This window comes from Oryzias latipes, chromosome 18, assembly GCF_053564925.1.
Source record: "Oryzias latipes strain Hd-rR chromosome 18, Olatipes_Hd-rR_3.1".
Classification (NCBI taxonomy): domain Eukaryota; kingdom Metazoa; phylum Chordata; class Actinopteri; order Beloniformes; family Adrianichthyidae; genus Oryzias; species Oryzias latipes.
This window is the reverse complement of record NC_136254.1, coordinates 8,720,546-8,744,248: the sequence shown is the minus strand read 5'-3', so window position 1 is coordinate 8,744,248 and position 23,703 is coordinate 8,720,546. Positions and strand designations below refer to the sequence as shown.

The following is a 23,703-nucleotide window of genomic DNA, read 5'->3' as shown; positions in this document are numbered from 1 at the left end:
CCAGATTCTCTCCTGGACTATTGTTTTGAAAGCAGAACTGTGAGTGGGGAACTATGGCAAAGGGGCTCTCTGTTGTTACATTCAATTCAGTTTTATTCATATATCACAATATTACACGCAACGGGCTTCATACCAGTAGTTGTACAAAGCATAAAATAAGTTATAAAATACAGTAGCGGATTGCTAAACTAACTAGATCTGTTCTCATGATATGCAAACTGGTGAGGGTCAAAGTCTGTGGGAAGATGGTCCTTAATATGCTAAAGAAGTAGCCATTCAAATTACTTCATGATCATTGGAGTGAGGACTTGTGGTCGGTAGTCATTACGGCTGGTTGGAGAATTATTCCACACTGGGATTCTCACTTTTGCAACAATTATCACAGGTAACATTTTATACATTTCATTATTTTATAAATGTTTTAGGTATTTTTATTTAAATCATTCTATCATGGATACTTTACTCATATGTAGATTATTAATTTAAAAATAAAACCTGCTACTAAAAAAGAAACTACAATATTTTATATTTCCAAAAATCATTTACAAAATCCAGTGTTTGACCTCAAATTCAGAAAGAAGTCAAATTTTACATTGTTCATCCTATGGATCAAAAAAGGTGATCAAATCTCCTGGGATTTAAAGGTTCAGTTCTGCTGTCTCACACTGGCATAAAGACAGACTGTGTTTATGTCGTTCTTCTGTCTTCTTGATCTGTTGGACTTCTTAACATTAACAGCAGCATAATGGAGGCTTTCTGCGTCTCTGTTCTCAGCCTGAAACCAAATTGACAGAAGAGAATCACAGAGTGAACTTTGAGGCAATCCAAGATTAACATGATAACTGAAGAGAGTTGAGTCTCACCTCTGAGCTTCTTAAGGGGGCAGCAGGTGATCTTTCCTCTGGTTATTAAACAGAGAAAAGTTTAATTCGTGAACACACGTGTTAAATACAGTGAAAGACGTTTGTGTACCTGTGGAGGTGCAGTTGTTGCTTTTGTGGATTTTCCACAGCAGAAAAAGCAGAAAAGCAACGAGGACGCTCATGACCGTCAATAATCCAACCAAAGTGTTCAGAATCACAGAGTTCAGAGGAGCTGCAGAGTCTGGAACCAGATTAAAATCAATTTAACTTTAAATTCACTTGACTATTGTTTCATCCACAAACTTTATTCTTTAAAGGTAAATCTCACCTGTGAGGTCCACCTTGGTCCCATTTCCAAACAGTATGTGTCCACATGAGACAACAGCACAGTAGTAGATCCCAGCATGAGACTCTGTCAGGTTCTTCATGTGCAGCTCATAGACACAGCTGTGTGTTTGTGTGTTGTTCTTTCTCTCACACTGATCATTCCTGCCTCCATGAGTGTAAATGAGTCCTGGATGAGAGTCTTCAGAGTCTTTGAACCAGTAAACTCTGTGTTCTTCATCACAGCTCCCAGTGTGTACTGTACAGTTCAGAGTCACAGAGTCTCCTGCATGGATGTTCTCAGAGGATGACTGACTCACTGAAGTCAGAACGTAAGAAGAAGGGTCCTTCACAAGGACACTAAAGCTCTCCAAAAATGTAAGTGAGTAAGAATCAGAACTTATGCAGTTATAGGTAGCCGAGTCTGAAAATTGTAAATTCAAAATCTTCAGGTGATGATTTTGGTTTTCTGTATCCAGTCTAAAGCGTGATTTGTTCTTGAACTCATCAAAAAATGTCACTTCTGTGCTGTGCACATAGAAACTTGACAGAAGTTCAGGTTTGCGTCGTAATCTTTGCTTGGACCAGAAAATCCGTTTTACAGTTTTAACTTCATAAGAACATTCTAAAGTAACAGTTTCACCAACGTAGGCAGATAGAAAATCTCCTTTCTGCTGTACAGAAGATAATATTTTTGGATACATGTCTAGACCTGGAGTGAAACAAAAAACATAAAATCTTAAAGAATGTCAAAAAAATGAGCATTGAAATTATAAAACCATGACTCACCATTTCCTCCTACAAACAAGCATGTCAGAAAGAAAACAAAGAGCTTAGAAATCATCATGTCTGGATTCTCGCTTTGAAAGAGAAATACAACTGATGATTTTTCACATTTATAGTGACAAGATGCCCTTTGATTGGCCCTCTGAAGTGACAACAGAGCTAGGAAACATGGTCACATGATCAAAGCCACAACCAGGTTTGTGTCTGTACAAATGTGATGGCAGTGTCCACTGGGAGACAGTAAAAGACTGACTTCTGCTCAAGATTCCTATAGTTGTGACAGTTTATTTAGTAGAAAACTATTTCTCGAAGCCTCTCAAGTTATTTAGTATATTCTTTCTGGTTTTGTGTTTTTTATTTATTTATTTTTTACATTGAAATTGCTCAAGTTCTGCTTCCTGGCTCTAAAGCTTCTACTAGTGCTGGAGATTCATTGAAAGGACGCAGCCTTTGGTGACAGAGGAAGGAACAAGAAAAAAAACACTTTGTTGGTTTCATGCACTGGGCTGTTGAGGTATCCCCCCCAACCCAGTGCTGAAATCCCACGACAACAGCCTCTTGTGGTGCCTTCTACGGGTGGAGGACAAACAGAAATGCAATTCCACAGCGCTTGACCCAAGAGACTTGAAAGGCGGCCCAGCCACCAGGTGCTAACCTGGCTCCTGGAGAGGGCCCCAGTGACGTCAGTATGGACAACTCTGTCAGACAGTAGTAGAGTCCAAAGCTCAGGTTATTACATCAAACAGAAGAACTTTGAGACTTTGAAATGAAGCTTACTGAGGCAGAAGAAATTAGAAAATGGACACTGTAAGATTTTTTTATTTACAAGTAAACAGTTTGAATAAAACAAATAATTGTGCTTAAAAAAGGGCCAACTTGACCTCTTATATATCAGAGATGAGCAAACCTTTAATTCAGGAGCCACACTTACTTTTGATCATTTAGAAATGGCTTAGATCCCTATGACATTTATACATACATGAGATTCAGTCTAAATAAACTCATTTGGTGCATTTGGAGCCTACTGTGTTCAAGCTCCTCTTTTTCTCTTCTCTTCTCATCTCTGCTCACCCCTCTCCCTATCTACACAAACACAAATCCATTTGTCATGAATGGAAAATATAACCATAAATGTAAAAAAAAAGTTTATGTCAGGCATTTCTAAAAAGATTTTGGTGTAAAATCTAATGTATTAACCCTTAGTAGCCCGGGGCATTTTTGGATTTTTGGGGTCTTTTAATGCGTTTGCCTTTTTATCTTCACCCCAAAAAAATTTTTCATTATCTTCTCACTGTCTTCCAAACAACCCCAATTATGTGACTTTACAGTTTTTGTTGCCATTTTGTCATTCTGCATCACTGCACTGGACGTAAATTAACACACATGTCATGTCCTGTGGTTCACTCACAGCTTCTTCTCAGCTGGTCCTAGTTTAGGAAATTACTTTCATCAGCCACACCTGGGAAATGTCTTTTACTGCTATTATATTTGTTGGATCATGACTTTGATGTTGATTCCATCCTCTTGCCCTAAATGTTGTGAATGTTACTTTCAATCCACCCACTCTGTTTGGACTGCAACCTTGATGTGGTGGAAGGGTTTGAGAGCTCGAGTGATCTTAAGTGCCAAGCGGTCCTGGAGCCTGTGCCCCTAGTTGGGTCTCCAATGGCAGACAGGTCCTTGGTCAAGTGCCTGACAAAGAGCGTTTAAAAAACCCTTAATGAGTGATACAAATCTAGATAAATTTAGATCGCCCTCAAAGGTATTGCTGGGGCACCACTCTGTAGCCAGGCTGGGGTTTGGGGCTTGCAGGTTAGTGCCTAGAGGCTGGGGCTTGTCCTACAGGCTGTGGTCAGGCCCAACCCAAAGTGGTTACGTGGGTTCACACCCCCGTGGCCCCACCACCTGCAGAAGAGTTAAAAAGGGACCCGTATAGTCTGGTTTTGGTAGCAATGAAGGTGGGTACTAACCCACTGAAGTACTAAAGACCTAATCCCCAGGTAATGAAATCTGGCTCTATTAAGAGTTCAAATGTCAACTCTCTGGGAAGGCAGGAGCCTGAGCTTTTGCGGAGGTCCGGAGGTACTAGGTTACTAGGAACTAGATTCAGTTGGAACTTAATCCCTGAAAATGGGGTTTTACACTCTACTAATTTAGAGTTGCTAATTGTGAGAATTGCTGTGTGTGCTTACTTGTGAGCCCCCAGCTTAGCCACCAATTTCTAGATTTTACCTTGGTGGATAGAAGGATTGTAGATCTCTACCTTTGGGTAGAGTATAAGTCTCAGACTCTGGTTTCAGCCTTCAGGTCAAACAGCAATTCAGAAATACCTGGCCAACTTGGTGTCTCACTGGAAAGCATACCAAATGGGAGATTCCATTGTCCTAATGAGGGACTTCAATGTCCGTGTGGGTGACAGCCTGGGAGAGCCTGAATGGAAGAAATGGCCCCCTTTATCTGAACCCGAGAAGTTTTATGTTGTTGGACTTCTGCACTTGTCAGTTTGTCCATAACAAGTACCAATTTTGAACACAAGGGTGTCCATCATTGCAAGTGGCACAAGGACATCCTGGGCAGGAGGTCGATGGTAAATTTAGTAGGAAACCTTTGGCCGTGTATCTTGAATCATGTGTTCTCTATTGTCTCTGCAGCTGTTTGGAGCCGTGGTTGCAAAATCTCTGCCTGTCAAAGTGGCAATTACCAAACCTGGGGGTGGACACCTAAAGTAAACGATGCCTTAAAGCTGAAAGATTAGTCCTAACAAGACTGGCTGACTTGTGATTCACCTGAGGCAGCTGACAGGTACTGGCAGTCTAAGCAAGCTCCTGGGAGAGGTTTGGTAAGCAATAGGACTCAAAATTTCTGGAGAAACAATCCGGTCCTTAGGAAAGAGAACAATTTTTTTGCCAGCACTTTTTTTTTGTGTGGGTGGCTAGCTGTTGACTTTGACTAGGGATATGGATGGGCAGTGGAGGGAACACTTGAGGATCTCCTGAACCTTGCTGGCTTCTGTCGAGGAGTCAGAGGCTGGGGACACTGGAGTGTCCATTACCCAGGCTGAAATCACTGAGGTAGTTAGAATGTTCCTTGATGGCAAGGCGTTGTGATGGATAAAGTCGGTCCCAAGTATCTCATGTTTTTGGATGCTGTGGGACTGTCTGGGCTGACATTTCCTTCCAGTATTGCATGACGGTCAGGTATATTACCACTGGATTGTGCAGCCTTGGGTTGTCAGGCAGGTGGGGCTAGTGAGCGTGAAGGACCCAAAATGCAGAGACGGGAGGCACATGGTTCCAGGGCAAGGGGTTTATTAACGCAACAAGAAGCGCTGTAGAGCAGGGTAACAAAACCAAAACTAACTGTGGCCTAAACATGGAAACATGGCAGGGAAGAGAAGTTAATGGACCAGCACAAGAGGAAGGCAGAGACAAGACTTAAATACAAACAGTACTGACAAGACGCAGGTGAACATGATCAGGAGAGATTGGGACTAGAGAAGTAAAACTCAAAACATGACATAACAGTAAACCTTTTAAAATAAAACAGGAAAAAGAAATCAAACATGACAAAAAATAAGACGGAAAACAAAAACCAATACAAAGGAACCCAAACCATAACATGGGTGGTGGATCACGCTAATATCAATACGTTATCGTGGTATTAATAAAATCGATAATCAGATCGATAGACCACTAATTTACCTTCTAGTATTCTTAATAGTGATGGGAATTCTGGCTCTTCTTAGAGCCCTGGCTCCTTTGGATCGGCTCACTAAAAAGAACCGGCTCTTTTGGTCCCAAACAGCTCTTTGGTTGTTTTGTTGCTTTATTTGGTTTATTATCAACAACTATATAAAAATGTGAACAAATGAATAACTTATGTAAAAAAGCACTTTTATTCAAGTGTATAATATGTATATACTATTATTCCTTCCAGATAAAATGTTCAAAATAAATGATTAAAAAGAAACAAAAGAAAAAAAAACTGTTGATTACAATGTAACTTTTACTTACTGGTACATAATATTTTAGCTTTTTCATTTTTAAACAAATTTGAGGCATAACAACACAAAACACTGCAACCACAACACAAAGCACAATTTCAAATGTGTAAAACAAAATGGAACAAAGCTTCTGTCAGTGTTGATCTGCCCTGTTTTGGAGAAGATTGTCTCAGGTTCCTGTGCAGGTTAGTTGTGGAGCCAGTTCTAGACTGAACTATTTTCCTGCCGACTCTACACTCTTCCTTTTTTACTATCAATAAAATTGAAGTGTTTCCAGTTTTTTGTTCCTTTGTCCAGCCTCACTCATTATCTTTACTTAACACTTTTGTGTTGATGTAGTTTGTTGCCGTTGCACCTGGCGCTCTTTCCCTCATACTCGGTTTCCGTGCTACTGCTGTGGCGCGTAATGAACCCCCCCCTTTCCCGCGCTCACTCAGTGCAACCCCCCTCTACACTTCCCCGTGCTTGGCTCAAACCATAAACTTTAAATACAGTAAATGTATGTCTAAGGCGCCAACATGTGTGGTTAACGACACAAAAAGAGAAGTTAAAAAAAAGAGCTGGCTCTTGTCGTTTACTATAAAGAGCTCTTGGAGTTGTTTCATTCGTGACCGACCCATCACTAATTCTTAAAACAACTTGAGTTTAAAGTACAAGCAAGACGCGTTGGTGTGAAAGTTGAGCAGCTTCGCTGGCTGTGGTTTTAGTGTAGTGTGCTTAAGTGTGAGAAAAATGTCCCTCCAATGGAAGGTTAAGAAAACAAAGGCGGGGGGGGGGTCAGCGGGGAGTCAGATGACTCTTGTTTGCACTATTGTGCATGGAAAATATTCATCTGCACATGATGCAGCAACTTAATGAGTTTTATAACCTGTCCAGTAAATCCTAAATACTTTATGAAGTCAACTTCATCAAACCTCTCAGTGTTTGTTCAGCAATGACAACAAAGCAAAATGCTACAATGCTGCTTTTTTTGCAGCATTGTTGCTGCTGGTAACCTGAAGTCAAAGACAGCAGCTTCAACCACACGCTGCTGCTCCTGGGGGGGTTTCAGTGTTCTTTTGTGGTGCTTCACACCTCACACTGCTGCCCCTGTTCCGACAACAACTTCACCAAATATCATAGTTTTAAAGATAAAACATAGACTTTTATATAACTAACACTGTCTTTAGTTGGGATGTCATGAGAAAATGAGGAGGACGCGTCCAGTTCAAAGGAAAACAGTTTATCAACTAGGAAGGTTGTGAAATCCGGAAACTGGCGAGGTAGATGGTAGATGCATGCTGTCCAAAACGTGGAGGTAATCCAAGAGGTGAATCCGACTGGAGGATGAATTGGACAACTGGAATAAGAAAACAGGAAGGACTAGAGAAAACATTAACTTTTAGGAGTGCATTAGCAGAAATAACCAGAAGAGGGAGACAAAGGGAAAGAGATCCGCCAGACCATGATGCAGGGTTTCATCACATCACAAATTCTTTCCAGACAATTCATCCAGTTTTGTTTGATCCTGTTAAAGAAATAAGACTGACTGATCAAAACATTGGAGATCTTTTTACCTAAACTAAAATAAATTACACCCATAACTTTAAATAAACCTCAGTGTTTGTAGAGTTTGGAAATGTTAACTTTAATATAAAAGTTTATTCTGTTTGTGGTCACGACTGAAGTCTTCCTGCAGCAGAAACACAGAGAGCAGCTCACTTTTTGTTGTCTCGTCTTTACACTAAATCTATTTTTGGATCCTGTTGATGCTGCTCAGACCACACTGTGCCCCTACCCCATCTACCTTTCAGTATGACTCAGTTTTTGAGTCACAGGAGAACAAAGATGCAAATGTTTTCAAATTAAAAGAGTTAAAACAGCAAATCTAAAGATTTATTCATCATTTAAACAAAGATTCAGGTCCATCTGTTGGAAGAACAAACAGCATAAGTATCCAGGTCTCCATCTTCTGAAGGCGCTTGCTTCTGTTCTGTTTCTGAAAAAAGAAAAAAAAAACTTTTGATTGAAACCAGAACCTAGTCTGCAAACATCTCTGTTCATTTCTGTGGTTTCATCAAAGTCTGACAGGTTTGTCTCATCAGCCTCCACATCTGTGCTAAAGTCCTGAATGCAGCAGCTTCATGGATCATTCAGAGGCTCAGTCTCCAACACACAGACACAGTCACATCTTCCACACACCGCTGCTCTGAGATGACCAGTTCATGAAGCTGAGTTGCAGTTCCAGCAGCTTCCTGATTGGACCTGGTGGCAGCAAACAGCCTTTGTTTAGATAGTCAATGAGAAATAGATGTATCTCCATCGACCAAACACTGCTGCTCAAACGATTCTACTTAATGATATATTTGATCTATTTTTTGCTCAGTATACAGATTTCTGCATGAAATCGCACAATTGTTTCAGTTTTTAAATGTATTTTACATTCATAACATTTTCAAGACTCTAAAGCTTTGAAGTTTAGTTGTGGTTGCAGAATAACTCAGTTTTGATGAAACCATGTTCAGGTTCTTTTTTTTGTATAAATTGTCAGCCTTTCACATTACATTTTATGTTTAAATATGTATTTTCTTTTTTTTTTTTTTTTTACAGAGGGAAGAGAGAGGGGGAAATGTGAAGGGGGGGGGGGGTTGGAGAAGAAAAAATAAAGAAATAAAGAGGGGGAGAAAGTAAAGGGACACCGCGCCCCTGGAGGTTCACCACCACGGTGATCAAAAATTCGACACCGTCACAGCTCTGATTTTAAGCTTCATAGCATTTATGCTAGATCTGCTGGAAGACAAGTGTTACTTCCAAAAGTGTCATTCTGACACTGAGATATCTGACCACTGTGGGTTAGGAGGAGGGATAAAGCAGACAGGTAGCAGTGTGACATTGTGTGGGCACATGGAGATACATGGACGCTGCCAAAGTGGACCATGTGTTCAGTCAATCTGACCACAACTTTTAACCAACACAGGAATATGACCATCCATCCATGGCATTCTGTCCCATCCACTCTTCTGCTAGTCTGTCCACAGGTCCAGGATGTGTGTGCATGGATGGGAGTATTCACTCTTGTTCAAATGTTCCCACAAGGATATGATCACAGATTTGTTCTCTTGGTGTCCTGAAACATTCAGAAATTCCTCCTTGGGTTTTTCATTAGGATGTTGATATACCAGTAAGTCTTTGTTTCTCTGACTGAATGTGCCTGCTGGGTTGTTGTGGACCAATCATACCAAATGTCATCAGAGTTGGCTTGTGACAGGTGGCCACACACAGACACGAAAACTGAGTTTCTCTTAACGGGCAGTGTAAAGGTTCACAATTAGCCAATGGACAAAGATGGAGTTTCTTGCAAAATATTTTAATATATACTTTTTGTTGTGTTTTTTGTTTTTTTGTTTTTTTTGTAAAGGAGAATAAAAAAGTACAATACAGAATAGTTGCAAAACTAAATTAATTTGGGCCCAACTGAAAAAATAAATAAATGAAAAAAACAACTGGGACTAAACTGAACGGGCTTGACCAGACTCAGCCACTGCACCGACACACTAGGAAAACCTTACAGACAAACCGTACTGGACACATGAGGGAGGGGAAAAAAAACTAATCAAACATTTCAAATAATTAATCTAATTACAAAACAGGAAAAAAAACAAAAACAAGATGTATACAATGTAAAATTAATCTTCAACAAAAAGTGGACTAAATAATTTCCCTCAAATAAGCAAAAATAAAGTCCATACAGAAATAGCAATCCCTGCAGTTCCCCAGTGGAATTTCCAAATATCCTCTGCTGATTACTATGGAGGGCTCAACTGGGGGGTATTCCAGGAAGCATGTTTAAACTAGCCTGACTTTAAGCCTGATTTCTGGCTGAAATCAGCCTGAACTTGCTTACTCGGGGTATGTCGGTTCCAAAAGACCGGATATGAGTTGGCGTAATTATGCTCGACTTGGTAACCCTGGGTTAACGCACGTGCACAGCAAGTACATAAAGACATTCTCAATGGATCGCCGATTTACAGAGTCACCATGGAAACGCGTGGAGAGAAAAAAGAGAGCCATACTTCAGTAAGAGTCAGAGATTTTAATGACAGCGTATGAAGATTATACGTCCATCAAAAAAGTAACACGGCTGCATCATCAAAAGAAAGAGTTTCTGCTTGGAGAAAAAGAACAGAGAAAACAAGTAATTGAGTTAAATTTATTCTACCTAATTTCTTACGTCTATCCAAATCAATAATTGTTTATACAACTCAAGTTTACATATTTATCTAACTAAATGTAATTTTACTCCAATTCAATTAACCCTTGTGCTATCTTAGATGACCCTACCCTTACATTGACGTGTTCTCCCTGCCATGACAAAGGTGGATAAAGGTGGAAAGATTTCATGTAATCCATGGACACCAGTGAAGATCACAAATCATTGAAGAAAAAAGGTTCAGAGCACTGTCTAGTGGGTCTAGATGACCCAACTCCCAATGTTAAAGTGCCTAGGATAGCACAAGGGTTACATGTTTTTCCATCTTAATTCATTGTACTTCTTAAACGCTCATATGTCTAAGTTTGAGCCTGCAGATATACACATTTTATCTATCGATAAAATGACTGATTCTAACTTCAGTTGTTGCAACATTTATTGGCACTAGGGGTGCGGCTGGGTAGCTTGGTTGGTAAGGTGAGAGGCTACAATGCAGGAATCCAGGGTTCAATTCCCAGAGGGGGATAAACAATGGTACTGGGTCAATTACCATATCAATGGCAAGCAATGAACATCACCCAGTGAGGGCCCTTAACACTACTGCCTCCCAAGCGCAGTTAGGCTGCAGCTCACTTCTCCCCCATGGGATGGGTCAAAATGCAGAGAAGAATTTCCCCAATGTGGGATCCATAAAGTATCAATAAATAAACTCATCACCCTCTCCTTCCCTCTCACTCATGGTGCAGAAAGAATTAAACAAATCCATCCAGACAGCCAAAGGGAATGGTATCCCACAATTCCTTGCAGTGCAGATCTAACAGCAGCACCAAAGTTACACATACTTCATTGAATTAATTTGAATGAAAGTCAAATAACCGTCTTATAACTACGTCACATTTTTAAGTTGACTTAACTAAAAAATGATTTATCTTAAGTGAAGCAAATAATTAAGTTAGATCAATGTAAAAGAGTTTATCTTTCCAAAAGTATTATCTGAGCTTCTTCATCCACTAAATCATCTTCAAATGGACACTCCATGCTGCTTCACCTCTCTGAAAAAAACTAACCTTCAACTAAACATCAACTAGTACTGTCCCATCACTTTTTAAAACGGTAGCTGTTAAACCCATCCTGAAAAAACCCGGTTCAGATCCCAACGTATTCAATAATCTCCGTCCAATTTCCAACCTTCCCTTCATTTCCAAAATTCTAGAGAAAATAGTCGCCTCTCAACTCTATGATCATCTGAAACACAATAATCTTCTGGAACCTTTTCAGTCTGGCTTCCGCCCCTCCCACAGCACTGAGACTGCTCTGCTCAAGATCACCAATGATCTTCTCATTGCAGCTGATTCTGGCCTCCTCACCATCCTCATCCTCCTTGACCTGAGTGCAGCCTTTGATACCATTTCTCATTCCATCCTCCTCCAAAGGCTCTCCTCCCTTGGTATCACGTCCATCCCCCTCCGTTGGTTTCAATCCTACCTCTCTGACCGCACCCAATTCATTCATCTTAAATCATTTAAATCTCAGCCCTCCTCTGTCTCTTCTGGTGTCCCCCAAGGTTCTGTCCTTGGTCCTCTTCTTTTCATTACTTATCTTCTTCCCCTTGGCAATATCTTCCGTAAATATAATGTTAATTTTCACTGTTTTGCGGATGACACCCAGCTCTATGTATCCAGTAAACCTGACTCCTCTCTTCCACCCTCCTCTCTCCACTCCTGTCTATCTGAAATAAAAAACTGGTTCACCTTAAACCTTCTCAAACTCAATAGCGATAAAACTGAGCTACTTCTAGTAGGTTCCAAATCCACCCTCTCCAAAGCCACAAGTCTAACTCTTTCCATTGATTCATCCTATGTCTCCCCCTCCCCTCAGGTAAAGAGTCTGGGTGTCATCCTAGATAGCTCATTATCTTTTCAGTCCCACATCAATAACATTACTCGGTCAGCCCATTTCCATCTACGCAACATTAATCGTCTACGCCCCTCCCTCACTGTCCCCTCTGCTTCTATCCTGGTTCACAGTCTGGTCACTTCCCGTTTAGATTATTGTAATTCTCTCCTCTTTGGTCTCCCCCAAAAAACCCTCAATAAGCTTCAACTGGTCCAGAACTCAGCTGCCCGCATCATCTCCAGAACCCCCTCCTTCAGTCATATCACTCCAATTCTCCACCAGCTGCACTGGCTCCCCATAACCTCCAGGATCCAATTCAAACTCTTCCTGTTCACCTTTAAGGCCCTCCATAACCTGGCTCCTCCTTATCTCTCCGACCTCCTTCATCTCAAAACCCCCTCTCGTTATCTTCGATCCTCCTCCTCTGTTCAGCTCTCTGTCCCTCCGGCCCGACTCATCACCATGGGAAGCCGAGCCTTCAGCTGCTCTGCTCCCAAACTCTGGAATTCCCTCCCTCCTGACCTCCGTAACATAGACTCTCTGCCTACTTTCAGATCTAAACTCAAAACCTATCTGTTCATTTCTGCCTTCCCATCCTGATTCACTTTTTATTTTTTCTACTACTTTTATTGTGCTTTTAATGTCTATTTTTAACCTTTGTTTTGTAAAGTGTCCTTGGGTTTGTTGAAAGGCGCTTTAAATAAAATGGATTATTATTATTATTATTAAACCTGCTCCGGACCAGGTTATGTTCAGAGCATCAGTTGCTATGGTAATTTGATAATTTGACATACCCTGAAACATACCTCCATTTCTGGAACTGAAAGCTGAGGTTATCAACTTCCTTAGCCTCAAACTAATAGGGAGGGGGGACCTATTTTTTTAATTTTGTGCTTTTTTATTTTAATTGTCATGCTTGTTTTTATATTTTGTTGTGTTTTAATGTAAAGCACTGTGTGCTATATTTTTATATGAAAAGTGCTTTATAAATAAAGTTTTGATTTAATTTAATTTTCAATTGATTTGATTTAAGTAAACAAGGTAAAAGTGAATGTTTTACTTTTTAAAGAAAAATGAAAGAAATACCAGCACCTATGTGGTGGTTTGAGGTTCAACCACCACAGGCAGAGTTGTGTTGCTTTATAATGTGGAGATGTTTGTTTTAAATCTTTTTCTTATCTTATTGCAGAACAACATGGTGGGCAAACAAAACAAATGCAATCATTTTTCCTTTATCACAGGAAGGCTGCAGGACATATAGTCAGGCATCATCATAAAGTAGCTGCCACAACTCAATATTTGACCTTTAGAAACACAGATGTGCAGACATTTCTCAGCTCAGCAGGAACACAGAATCTGTCCACACCTGCTGTCTTCATCAGAAAAAAGTATTAGTGAAAACTGCAACAATACCAAAACATTTAGGTCATTCTGGTGGTGGCTGTGGGTTCAAACAGACCAATAAATCTGCACCGCCAGCTCACACAATGAGCGTTTCCGCTTACTTGTCTTTGACCACCGTTACTCTGCTGTCACATTAGACTGATGATGAGGAGGAGGCGAGGATGTTCAGGCTTCTTCTTCTCCTTGTTCTTCACCTCAGAGTCTGTAAGTTTCTGCAAATTTAAATTTGGTTGGACGTTAAATTTGAGGCATACGAGTCCATATTTGTCATGTGCAGCTTTCATTGTTTTATCACTGTGATACTTTCAAAGCGTTTTTATGATCCTGTTCAATGGTTTGTAGCTTGTTTAAACTCTTTCGTGCTTTCAGCTGATAAAACTTTTCTATTAAAACCTTCAGCTTAGTCCCCATGTGCTTTGGGTTGGGTTTCACTCACTTTTATGGGTTTTTTTTGTGTTTCTGGCCTTATTATAAAAATAAATTATATAAATGTATTTCTTTAAGACCTAAAAACTTATGCAAACTTTGTTCCTGAAAATCTAAGCCATCAACTATTTTATACTTTCGGCTTCAAAAAGTTCAAGATTATTGATTCAACTGTTTATATAAATAATTACCTTTACATTTACTATTATAACTTTGTCATTTGTAACAGTTTTAGACGTCACATGCAATTGTTTTTCTTTTATTTAGCATATTTGGTCACTTTTTTAATACTTTTTTTTTTCTTAAATAAAAACATGTATACTACTTTGGGTAGTTTAGCATCTATTCCAACACTAAACTGAATTTTGTCAATTGTTTGGATCCATTTGCTTTTTCCTTTTTGATTTATTTAAATGTTCTTTCTTGATTCAGTTAATGTCATACATCTGCTATAATAAATTAACCTTAACTGGAGCTTTTCAGCATTAGGGCATTGAAATGCCCTTGAAATGTTCCATCAGTTTATTAAGCTTTAAAGTTTTCTTTCGTTTTTCTGTATCTTCAGTGACCTGCTGTAAAATATTCTGGATTTTCACTGAAAATGCATTTTCTTGTTGACCCCTAATCTGCCGTGCGTTTCAGATGGGGATCTGCTCTCCGTTAACATCGGAGACGAAGTGACTTTGCCTTGTTCCTTCGCCTCCAGCGGCAAACGTCTAAGCTGGTACCAGCAGAGAGTCGGGGAGCACCCTCAGATCATCTCCTCCATGTACAAACATTCATACTCCAAGAGCTTCAACAAAGAGTTTACCGACAGACGCTTTTCAGTTCATACAGAAGGAGGGTTCTACAGTCTGAACATCTCTGATGTCCAGAAGTCAGACTCAGCCATGTACTACTGTGGACACACCAGCATCGCCGTCACAGAGTTTGACAGGGGAACCTTTTTGATGGTAAAAGGTAGCCGCCCGCAGCTGTAGATTTGACAGAGCATTCTGGTGTTTCTCCTACATGTCCTTCAGATGAACATCTGGTTCTCAGATTCCACCTGCAGGTCCGTGCTCCAGAAGCCAGACTGGGACTCGGCTCCAGGAGGTTCTGTGACTCTGAACTGCACGCTGCTAACTGGAACCAGTGAGGGGGAAGGCAGAGTTTACTGGTTCCTGCAGGAGTCTGGAGGCTTCAGCTGGGGAAGCATGAAGAGGCAGTCAGGCAGCAGCAGTGAGGGTACGAGCGGCTCTGAGAGTGACCCTGCAGAACACAGCTGTGACTTTACTTCCCCGCAGCGGGGCGTGGGCCCGTCTGATGGTGGGACGTCCCTCTGTGCCGTGGCTGCATGTGGACAGATCCTATTGGGGACAGGAATGAGGCTGCATGTTGGAGGTGAACCGCACAGTTCAGCTCATACGTTGTTTTCCCCCCTAGCGCTGCTGTTTCTCCTCACAGTTTCTGTTCCACAGAGAAACGGAGCAGCCCTCCCTCTGTCATGATGCTCTGTGGGGCTGCAGCTCTGACCCTGTCCGCCATTTTAAACATCATCCTCCTCTGTGTTTTCTGCCAAAAGTGCAGAAGAAGACATCCTAAAGGTGGAGCTACCCTCTTTTGCAGTTGAAGTGATGCTATGAGGAAACATGTTTTATTTTCCATCAGTGTGATCCAGCACTGCTTTGTTTCTGCTCACTACTGACTTTAAAATCTGCCTCTGAAGGGTTGCAGCATCAGTCAGAGGTTCCTGCTGACAGTCAGGTGAGTTCCCTTCCTCCTGTCCTCCTGAACGCTCACGTTTGTGGGAGACGAGTCTGTAATGCAGATCTGTGGTTTCTCCCATCAGGATCAGGACTCCTCTGCGGTGCAGTACGCCGCTCTGGACTTCAAACAGAGACGAGAGACGAGCCTCACACGGACGACCATAGAGGAGAGCGTGTACTCTGCAGTCAGACGCTCACACTGAAGCTCACCATCACCTCTTTCAGTTTTTGTCACTTTTGTATGTGTTTGTTTTAAAGGACCTTCAAACTCATTTGGCCTTTTTAATATCTAGATTAACTGAAGACTAAACAAATCCAAGAGAGGGGAAACAATTCAGACAAAAATATCTAAAGTATCTATGAGTATAATCTCGGTGTATTTCCACATTAAGATGTACCACTACTGTCAGCTAACAACAGAAAGAGATGAAAAACTCCACAGCCGCACAGCTTTGTGGCAAAAAACATGTAATAGAGGCTGGAAAAATGTAAAACATTAAAAAAAGGAGGAAGTCATTGAATTGTATAAACTCCAAAACAAACCTGTTTGAAATTAAAATCAATTAAATTAAAATGAAACTCTGTGTCAAGAGAGGCCTGGCCCAGAAGCAAACGTACAACTTAGTAATTTAAAAATACTATTAGTCTATTCAGACATCAAATATCTGAATCCATCAAACATGAATACAAAAGATAAAATATCTACGAGGTCTAACATGTGCAGCCAGATGACGAGGACTTCCTGTAAACTGTTTAGGATTCTCTCAGAAAACAATCAGTTCAAATTTAACAGAAAAAATACCCCTGATACCCGTGTGCAACTCTGAAGAGTCATCAGACGCTACATGATCACTGACAACTAAAGAAAAGCCAAGGGGAAAAAAAGAAAGAGACAAAATCTAGGCTAGAAGTGTTTTAACGTTAAAACACAGAGAAAGAAATGAGCTCTGTGTAATAGAGACATACTTTATCTATGAGTTAGGGTTTAATCCCAGGCCTCTCAGCATATGTGTCTGCTGTTGCCATTGTACCATAATGTTGCCTTTGATAGTAAGACAAATGACAAAATAAACCTGGTAACTGTTAAAAACAAAAGAAACAAAATGCACAATGATTTTAACAGCTAGTCAGCCCATGAAAGCTGAGGTCTTCAGCAGCCATCTTTGGCCTTTGGTCTTCAGACTCAGAAAGTCTAAACTTTTTGTTGCATCTAGAGTAACACATGTTTGTGACCTGAGTTCAGAGAAAGAATCCAAGAGATTTGGAAAAATCTGATTCTGTGATGCTGTTTGTGTCTTCTGTCATTTGCAATTTTTATAGTTCTTTTTTATGTATTTTTTCATTTGGCTGACAGACACCCTCTCTGTCTTTAATATTTCCTGATTAATAAGGCTGCTTGGTAAACGTGACACATGCTGCTTGTTATGATGCTGTAGACCACCTGTTGTGTTTGTGTCTGCTACTTACACTGCATCTCTCTTGCAACTGTCAACCAGTTTAAATTGTCTCTGTTGCATCCGTCCTGCCTGGCTTTTGGAGGAGGGGCTTGTCCTGTCACCCCTAATTCAGTAGTTCGACCAAAACCTTGGCAGTCAGGCCCCACTCTCTCCTCCCTTAACGAGTCCTCGTAAAATGCATGTTTTGTGTTATGGATATAATGTTTTTATATTTCCAAAATTAAACTTTTGTTGGCTTTGGCTAAATGTATACCGGAGTCATCCACAGTGTTAACGTGTGTTATTGTATGGGCATCTCACATTAAAGAGAAAAATAATTTTTCTAAAAATGTTTGACGTGAAAGTTTTTATTTAGAAACTTTGACAGAAAATTGATGCGTCAATGGACTGGAAATCCTGGATTTAAACTCCTGCATAAGCTTTTGTTGCTTTAGGGAGGGGCGGATGTCAGATGCAGACATGGAGGCAATGTAAACATTCTGATTCTTTAATGAACGTTCTACTTTTTTGTGTTAATGCAACGGGGACACACCACAGACAGACAAAACAGTGTAAATCTGTCAAGTAAATGGCTTATGAGCATGAAGGACCCAAAATGCAGAGACGGGAGGCACACGGTTCCAGAGCAAGGGGTTTAATAACTAACAAAAAGTGCTGCAGAGCAGGGAAACAAAACAAAACAAAACTTTCTGTGGGCTGACCAGGCAAACAGGGTAGAAGACGGGCAGGGCGATGACGGTCAGGGAAGAGACAGTAGTGGACCAGCACAAGAGGAAGGCAGAGAGAAGTCTTATATACAAACAGGGCTGACAAGATACAGGTGAACATGATCAGGAGAGATTGGGATCAGGGAAGTAAAACTCAAAAGCATGACAAAAACAGGAACACTTTCTAAATAAAACAGGAAACAGAACTCAAACATGACAGAAACAAATGGAAGCAAAAACTAAGGTAAAGACACCCAAAACATGACAATATCATGCTTTAGCTCCTCACTGAGCCATTTATTTGTTCACAATTATAAGAAATCTGTTCATAATCAAATATTTTAAAATGAAATTCTCGTCTGCATGTTTCGGTAATTAGACTTATTTTGGTAAACTAAGAACACACTTACTTCCTGTTACATTCCAGTTTTCCACGTGCCTGTTCTGGATAAACATGGCTGTAGCATTAGCTTTAATAATTTGGGATCTAATTTGTCTGCAAAATAGGCACTACTTTACTGTTCTCCATTTGTACTTCATAAGGAGGAAACTGGTTGCCTTGGAAACATCATACTAGCCTGGGTTTTACATCCATAAATTTGTGTGTGCTAACATGATTTTATTTATTATTGGACATCTGTTCTTATCAAATTAAGTACATCATATTTTCTTGTTCACATCTATCTGTTATTGCCGTTTATATGGTCACCTAAAAGATGTGCTAACTCCAAAAATCCGTCAACGATCAGAAAGATGGTATGCATTTAAACATCTATGTATCCATCAATATCCAGCAATCCATCTGTGAATTTTTTAAAAATAATTATTTAAATGTGTTTCTAAATGTTACCTCAAACTGACCTTTTTACCTTTTCAGCAGCAGTTCTTCTGTGCTTCACCACTTCATTCTTACCCAAAACTAGGACGAGGGTTTTACGACACACTGTACTGGGTGCTGTTTGATCTGAAAACATGCCCTGGTTCATTATACAACACCCCTAATGAACTTCTCAACTTTGTTTCTCTGCTTGTAAATTGTAACCTCCCACTTGTATTCTCAATAAAAGGTGCAAGGAGAGCGGCATTCTTTTGAGAGAGAAAAAGGATGATGGAAGTCCACCAGTTGTTTTTCTTCCTTGTGCATAAGAAACAACTTTTATGGTGAGGTCTCTTGTTGTGTTTTTCTTTTATTGTCAAGATTAATTTATCTGACACCATCTATGTCCTGTTCAGGGTCATGATGTTGCTGGAGCCTATTGGGCAAAGGGTAGGTACACTCTGGACTGTTGCCAGGACCTAGGAACTAAACTTGTGCTCCTCTTTACAAGAAATAGCATCACAGAGACTAGGTACAGTTTTGAGGAAGTTCACAAAAAATCCATGTAAATTCATGAGGCAGTGCATTAGTTTCTATCCAGAAAACTGATGCTGTTAACATGACATGTGCCATTTACAAATGCTTTACATACTTTACATAAAACCTTTAATGACGGGGTGATCAAAGATTTGGACACCCGGGAAAATGTGCTCCCCGTGAAAAATGTGTCAGGGACAATCAGACAGCCTAAATTCTTTGAACTCTTGTAATAACATTCAATGAAAATGAACTATATTTTAAAAATTTTATTGCACATGCAGAAGAGAAACAAAATTACTGTGAATTTCATATTTGAAGATCAGAAAAAAGTCAGTCTGTAAAAAAAACAAAACTTTTTGACATTTACCCTTGTGCTATCTTAGATGACCCCACCCTTACTTTGACGTGTTCTCCCTACCATGACAAAGGTGGATAAAGGTGGAAAGATTTCATGTAATCCATGGACACCAGTGAAGATCACAGATCATTGAAGAAAAAAGGTTCAGTGCACTGTCTAGTGGGTCTAGATGACCCAACTCCCAAAGTCAAAGTGCCTAGGATAGCACAAGGGTTACAAGGTCTACACCATGTAAAAAAAATGTTTGAGCTTAAAAGTGTGTCATAATGTTAATTCCTCACGAAAAGATAACAACCAACAATAACAACAAAGTGTTTTTTGGGTGCATTCACGCATCTCTGAACATTCCTCTAAAACCTTCTGAGCACCAGCCCCTCCAGTGGGTCCTCGTGAGCTGACGTAGGACCAGCCCCTTTCCAGGAAGTGTCTGCTCTGCCAGCACTGCCCCCAGGCTAACACACACACACACACTTTCTTTGTGGAGCTAGCGGTGATCAGCAAAAACACAACCTTCTACTATATGCTCAATACGCACATCAATCATTGCAAAAGTTCCGATGTTGTTTGTTTTTCATGGGAGAAACACTGACACGCTGCCAAGGCCAGCTCTAGGATGACAGACCAAGGAGTGAAAGGCTGTCCCTCAGAGATTGAGTCGTCTTACTTCCAGATAAGAAAATGTACTGCGAAAGTAACTCACATTTCATTTTAATAACCGTTTTACTAACCGATATTATCATCTCTATATACTGTATATAGTTTACTCTGAAAGGCTTAAGAAAAGCATGGCATAAGCTCTTTGAATCTGAGTTCACATGAAAGGTTAAATGCTCACTGTAAACTTCTAAATGTAAATCATTTGAACAGGAAATAACACAGATAGTTATCTTATTCAGAAATGGCTTTGATCACAGAGACAAATACATTTGTTCCTGTTTGGCCTTTAAGACTGAATGTCAAGCAGCCACAGGTTGTTGCCATAGGTTTTAAACGGCTTTTAACGTCATTTAGCCGATCATTTACTATCAAGAAATTGTAGTTCTTGGAAAGTGTTGGAGGCTGCACATTTTATTGATAATGACAGGAGCCTGCTGGCTGCTAGAAATTTGAACGCTGGCTGCATTTGGCCTTTACATTTGTGCTGGTTTGAAGTGCAAAGAACAAAATGAGATTCTGTGTCTAAACGCAAACTTCTGCGTGGAACAGTCATCACATTCAACAATAAACATAAAATCATTTTAAATTCAAAGTTTATTTAAATCTGAAAACAATGAAATATGTTCACTTTACAGAGATTCATTAACATGAGGCATAAGCACCTTTTTGAGTGTGACTGTGTGTCTGTTTTCTTTTGTATGTATGTGCTTGTATGTGTGGACGCTTTTGGTATGTGGAGCATGACACAAAAGAAATCTGGGTCGGTGCCATGCAGTAGGTTCTTTCCAGAACAGACTGCAGTTTTAACCACAAACCTATACAAAAGAAGAGCGAACACTCAGGCGATCAATGCAACGTGTGGATCAGGGTTTACTTTCTGCTAAATGTGCAGAGGTGTTTCGTCAGACAGGAGATACAGGGCTGCAGAAGAAACTGACAAGAACAATTCTATGCAGTATTTTCCTGAATGTATGGACATTGACTTAAGCAGTGCACAAAAGCTCAGCCTGGGGTCGGAATCAGATTTTCCTTGTGATTTGTCCTGACCCTTTGTGTCATACATTACTGATTCTAAAGATGTTTTTCTCACATACACGTATGGAATCAGTGCTTGTTATTAAACCCTGAGTTGACCGTCTGCTGGTAATTTAAATAGAGCTGAGGTCAGACAAAAAGCTCACTAACATGAATACTTAGCTAAAATGACAAAACAATGATAAATAGTCAAAACTCACAGTGTTGCCAATTTAGTTGTGATGTGTAGCATATTTTCCATCTCCACAGGAAATATTGTTCAAAACAGCAGCAGGTGACTTTTTGCTGTTTTTGCTGACATATTTGCCCTTTTCTTGGAGCCTGCATCATTTGTATTTTCTCAAAGAGAAGTTGTGTTAGTTCCACTACTATTAACCCTAATGGCTGAAGAAATAAACATTCTCAATGCTTCAACACATCAGAGCCCAGTCCAACTAACAGGAAATCAACATGCATGTACAACACTAAGACCAAAAACACAGATCTGAATCGGTTTTATATACAGATATGCTTTGGGTTTCAGGTTTTGGCTGGAATGTCAGGGCTGCATAGTATCGAACGTTGGATTCCAGGCTCTGTAAACAAGAGTGTCATTAATAAATTATTCAAGAATTAATTTCGTTTAGATGAAAGAAAACATGAGTAAATGAATGCGATTACCTCTCTGTGCTGGCGCTCAGACGGAGCTAAACCACAGAAAGAGATTGAGTTTGTCATAAATTTATAACAAAGTTTCATCTGATTTTATCATTTCTATTTGTCAAAACATTTCAGTACCTTTCTGAAAAGATTTGATTTTGACCGGCAGAAAGATGATGACCATCACAAGAACAAAAATTACACTTCCAAGGATTCCAACCACCAGATTAAAGGCAGGTGTTTCTGAGGAAGAGAATAGTAAACGGATTTTAGCACAAAATTCACTTTTTGAAAATGTATTTGATTTGATTGACTGGAAAAAGGAAAATAATCTTACCTTCTACTTGCAGAAATGTTGCATCAAAATTGTAATTAATTGTGTTCAATCCACAGAAATACAGTCCAGAGTCAGAGATATTAAACTCCTTGATGTTCAGGAAAACATGGGTGGTGTTGGAGGACATGTGGAATCTTCCATTTTTAAAATCTTCCAGAACTGTAGCATTGGACTCAGCAGTGGGCATAGATGCGATGCGGGTGGTGTTGGATCTTTTGGCCGACTTGAACCAGAAAATGTTGGACATGATGTTACTGAGGTTGGAGCACAGCAGTGAGACTTCTCCTCCAAGCTGAACCTCTACGACGACAAACTCAGACAGTGACACACAGATCAAACCTGAAACATAAGAGTCACATGCTCATCAGATTCACATCAGCTCTTCAAAGCATTTCTGACAAAATGTCAGCAAATATGGTGTAAAACTGTAATCAGACTTACTGAAGCTGCAGAGAAAAGACAGTATTGAGGTCAAGCCCATCATTCTGTACTCAATAGGACTACACCTTTTGTTCTTTCAGTCTGTCTTTGAACAGTGCCAGTTAAGTTCTGAGAGAAGGAAGTGGGTATGTCAAGTCTTATCTCTCAGAATGTCTCACTCTGAAGTTAAACATTTTTTTTAAACACATACATTTTTCTTTTTTTTCTTTTTCTTTTAACAGTCAACTCTTATTGAAGAGACCTTTTTTTTATTGCTTTTCTTTTGTAGCTCTGGATTTTGCTGCTAACATCAATAAAAACGTTCAGAAAATAAAAACTGCTGGTTTTGACCCGACAGTTTAGTTAGAGAAATGATAAGAGAAGTGCATCACACCACACAAGAAACACATGCACACACAATTGAAGGCAAACAGTTTTCATACTAAAACGTGTTGCATTGTTTCTCTGAATGTAACTGAAATGCCAATTTCAGTCAGATGACTCATGCAGTAAAATATTTATTTTCACGTTCTTAAGTTGCCATTTACATTCTTCGTTTGGCATAAGGCTCTGTACAATTCCATGATATAAGATTTCCATAAAACTTTTGGGTAATAACAGGTAATAACTACTGGTAATAACTACCCCTAACGGAGCTCACAGGTGGAAGCCGGAGAGGAGGGTGGGGCGACGAACGCAGCGCTTGCGGTAAATAAAGAGAATGAACAACTGCACACCTGGACTTAAATAGAACGCTGAATAGGTGAGTTGATTAACTGAACCGCCCTAGGGGGTTTAACCTTCGTTTGGCATAAGGCTCCGTACAATGCCATGAGATAAGATTTCCATAAAACCTTTGGGTAATAACTACCCCCAACACAAAAGATCATCAAGATGAAGAAAATGTAAATGTATATCAGTGTGTAATAAGATGAGGTGTGTTTTGGCGGCATTCCATATTCAGAATTACAAGTATGACTGCTATGTGTGACCCGGCACCTTTGACCGTTGGGCCACCCCCGTTCAAGTACAGCGCCACAAAGGGAACACACTATCTAGTGGATCTGCTATGTGTGACCCGGCACCTTTGACCGTTG

General features: G+C 40.0%; 3 protein-coding genes across 4 annotated transcripts; 1 reads left to right on the top strand and 2 right to left on the bottom strand.

The window, feature by feature from the left end:
- Positions 1–70: 70 nt before the first annotated feature.
- LOC101169508 (uncharacterized) lies at positions 71–2,079 on the bottom strand. Of its 2 annotated transcripts, none has more exons than XM_020699897.3 (5): positions 1,977–2,079; positions 1,192–1,899; positions 973–1,104; positions 864–901; positions 71–775 (listed from the first exon to the last, which is right to left on the bottom strand). In XM_020699897.3, exons 1-5 carry the CDS (start codon positions 2,032–2,034, stop codon positions 647–649), a joined length of 1,065 nt encoding a protein of 354 aa, XP_020555556.1. In that variant the 5' UTR covers positions 2,035–2,079; the 3' UTR covers positions 71–646. The 2 variants fall into 2 exon arrangements, with proteins under 2 accessions (XP_020555556.1, XP_011491038.2); XM_011492736.4 differs by having other exon boundaries at positions 973–1,095.
- Positions 2,080–8,616: 6,537 nt separating this feature from the next.
- LOC111949278 (uncharacterized) lies at positions 8,617–17,261 on the top strand. Its single transcript, XM_023966159.2, has 6 exons — positions 8,617–13,669; positions 14,534–14,851; positions 14,933–15,274; positions 15,352–15,477; positions 15,600–15,637; positions 15,723–17,261. Exons 1-6 carry the CDS (start codon positions 13,627–13,629, stop codon positions 15,840–15,842), a joined length of 987 nt encoding a protein of 328 aa, XP_023821927.1. The 5' UTR covers positions 8,617–13,626; the 3' UTR covers positions 15,843–17,261.
- A 3,490-nt stretch (positions 17,262–20,751) lies between these two features.
- Positions 20,752–22,762, bottom strand: LOC110013541 (uncharacterized). Its single transcript, XM_020699902.3, has 5 exons — positions 22,628–22,762; positions 22,187–22,525; positions 21,988–22,092; positions 21,871–21,896; positions 20,752–21,785 (listed from the first exon to the last, which is right to left on the bottom strand). Exons 1-5 carry the CDS (start codon positions 22,668–22,670, stop codon positions 21,675–21,677), a joined length of 624 nt encoding a protein of 207 aa, XP_020555561.1. The 5' UTR covers positions 22,671–22,762; the 3' UTR covers positions 20,752–21,674.
- Positions 22,763–23,703: the final 941 nt, after the last annotated feature.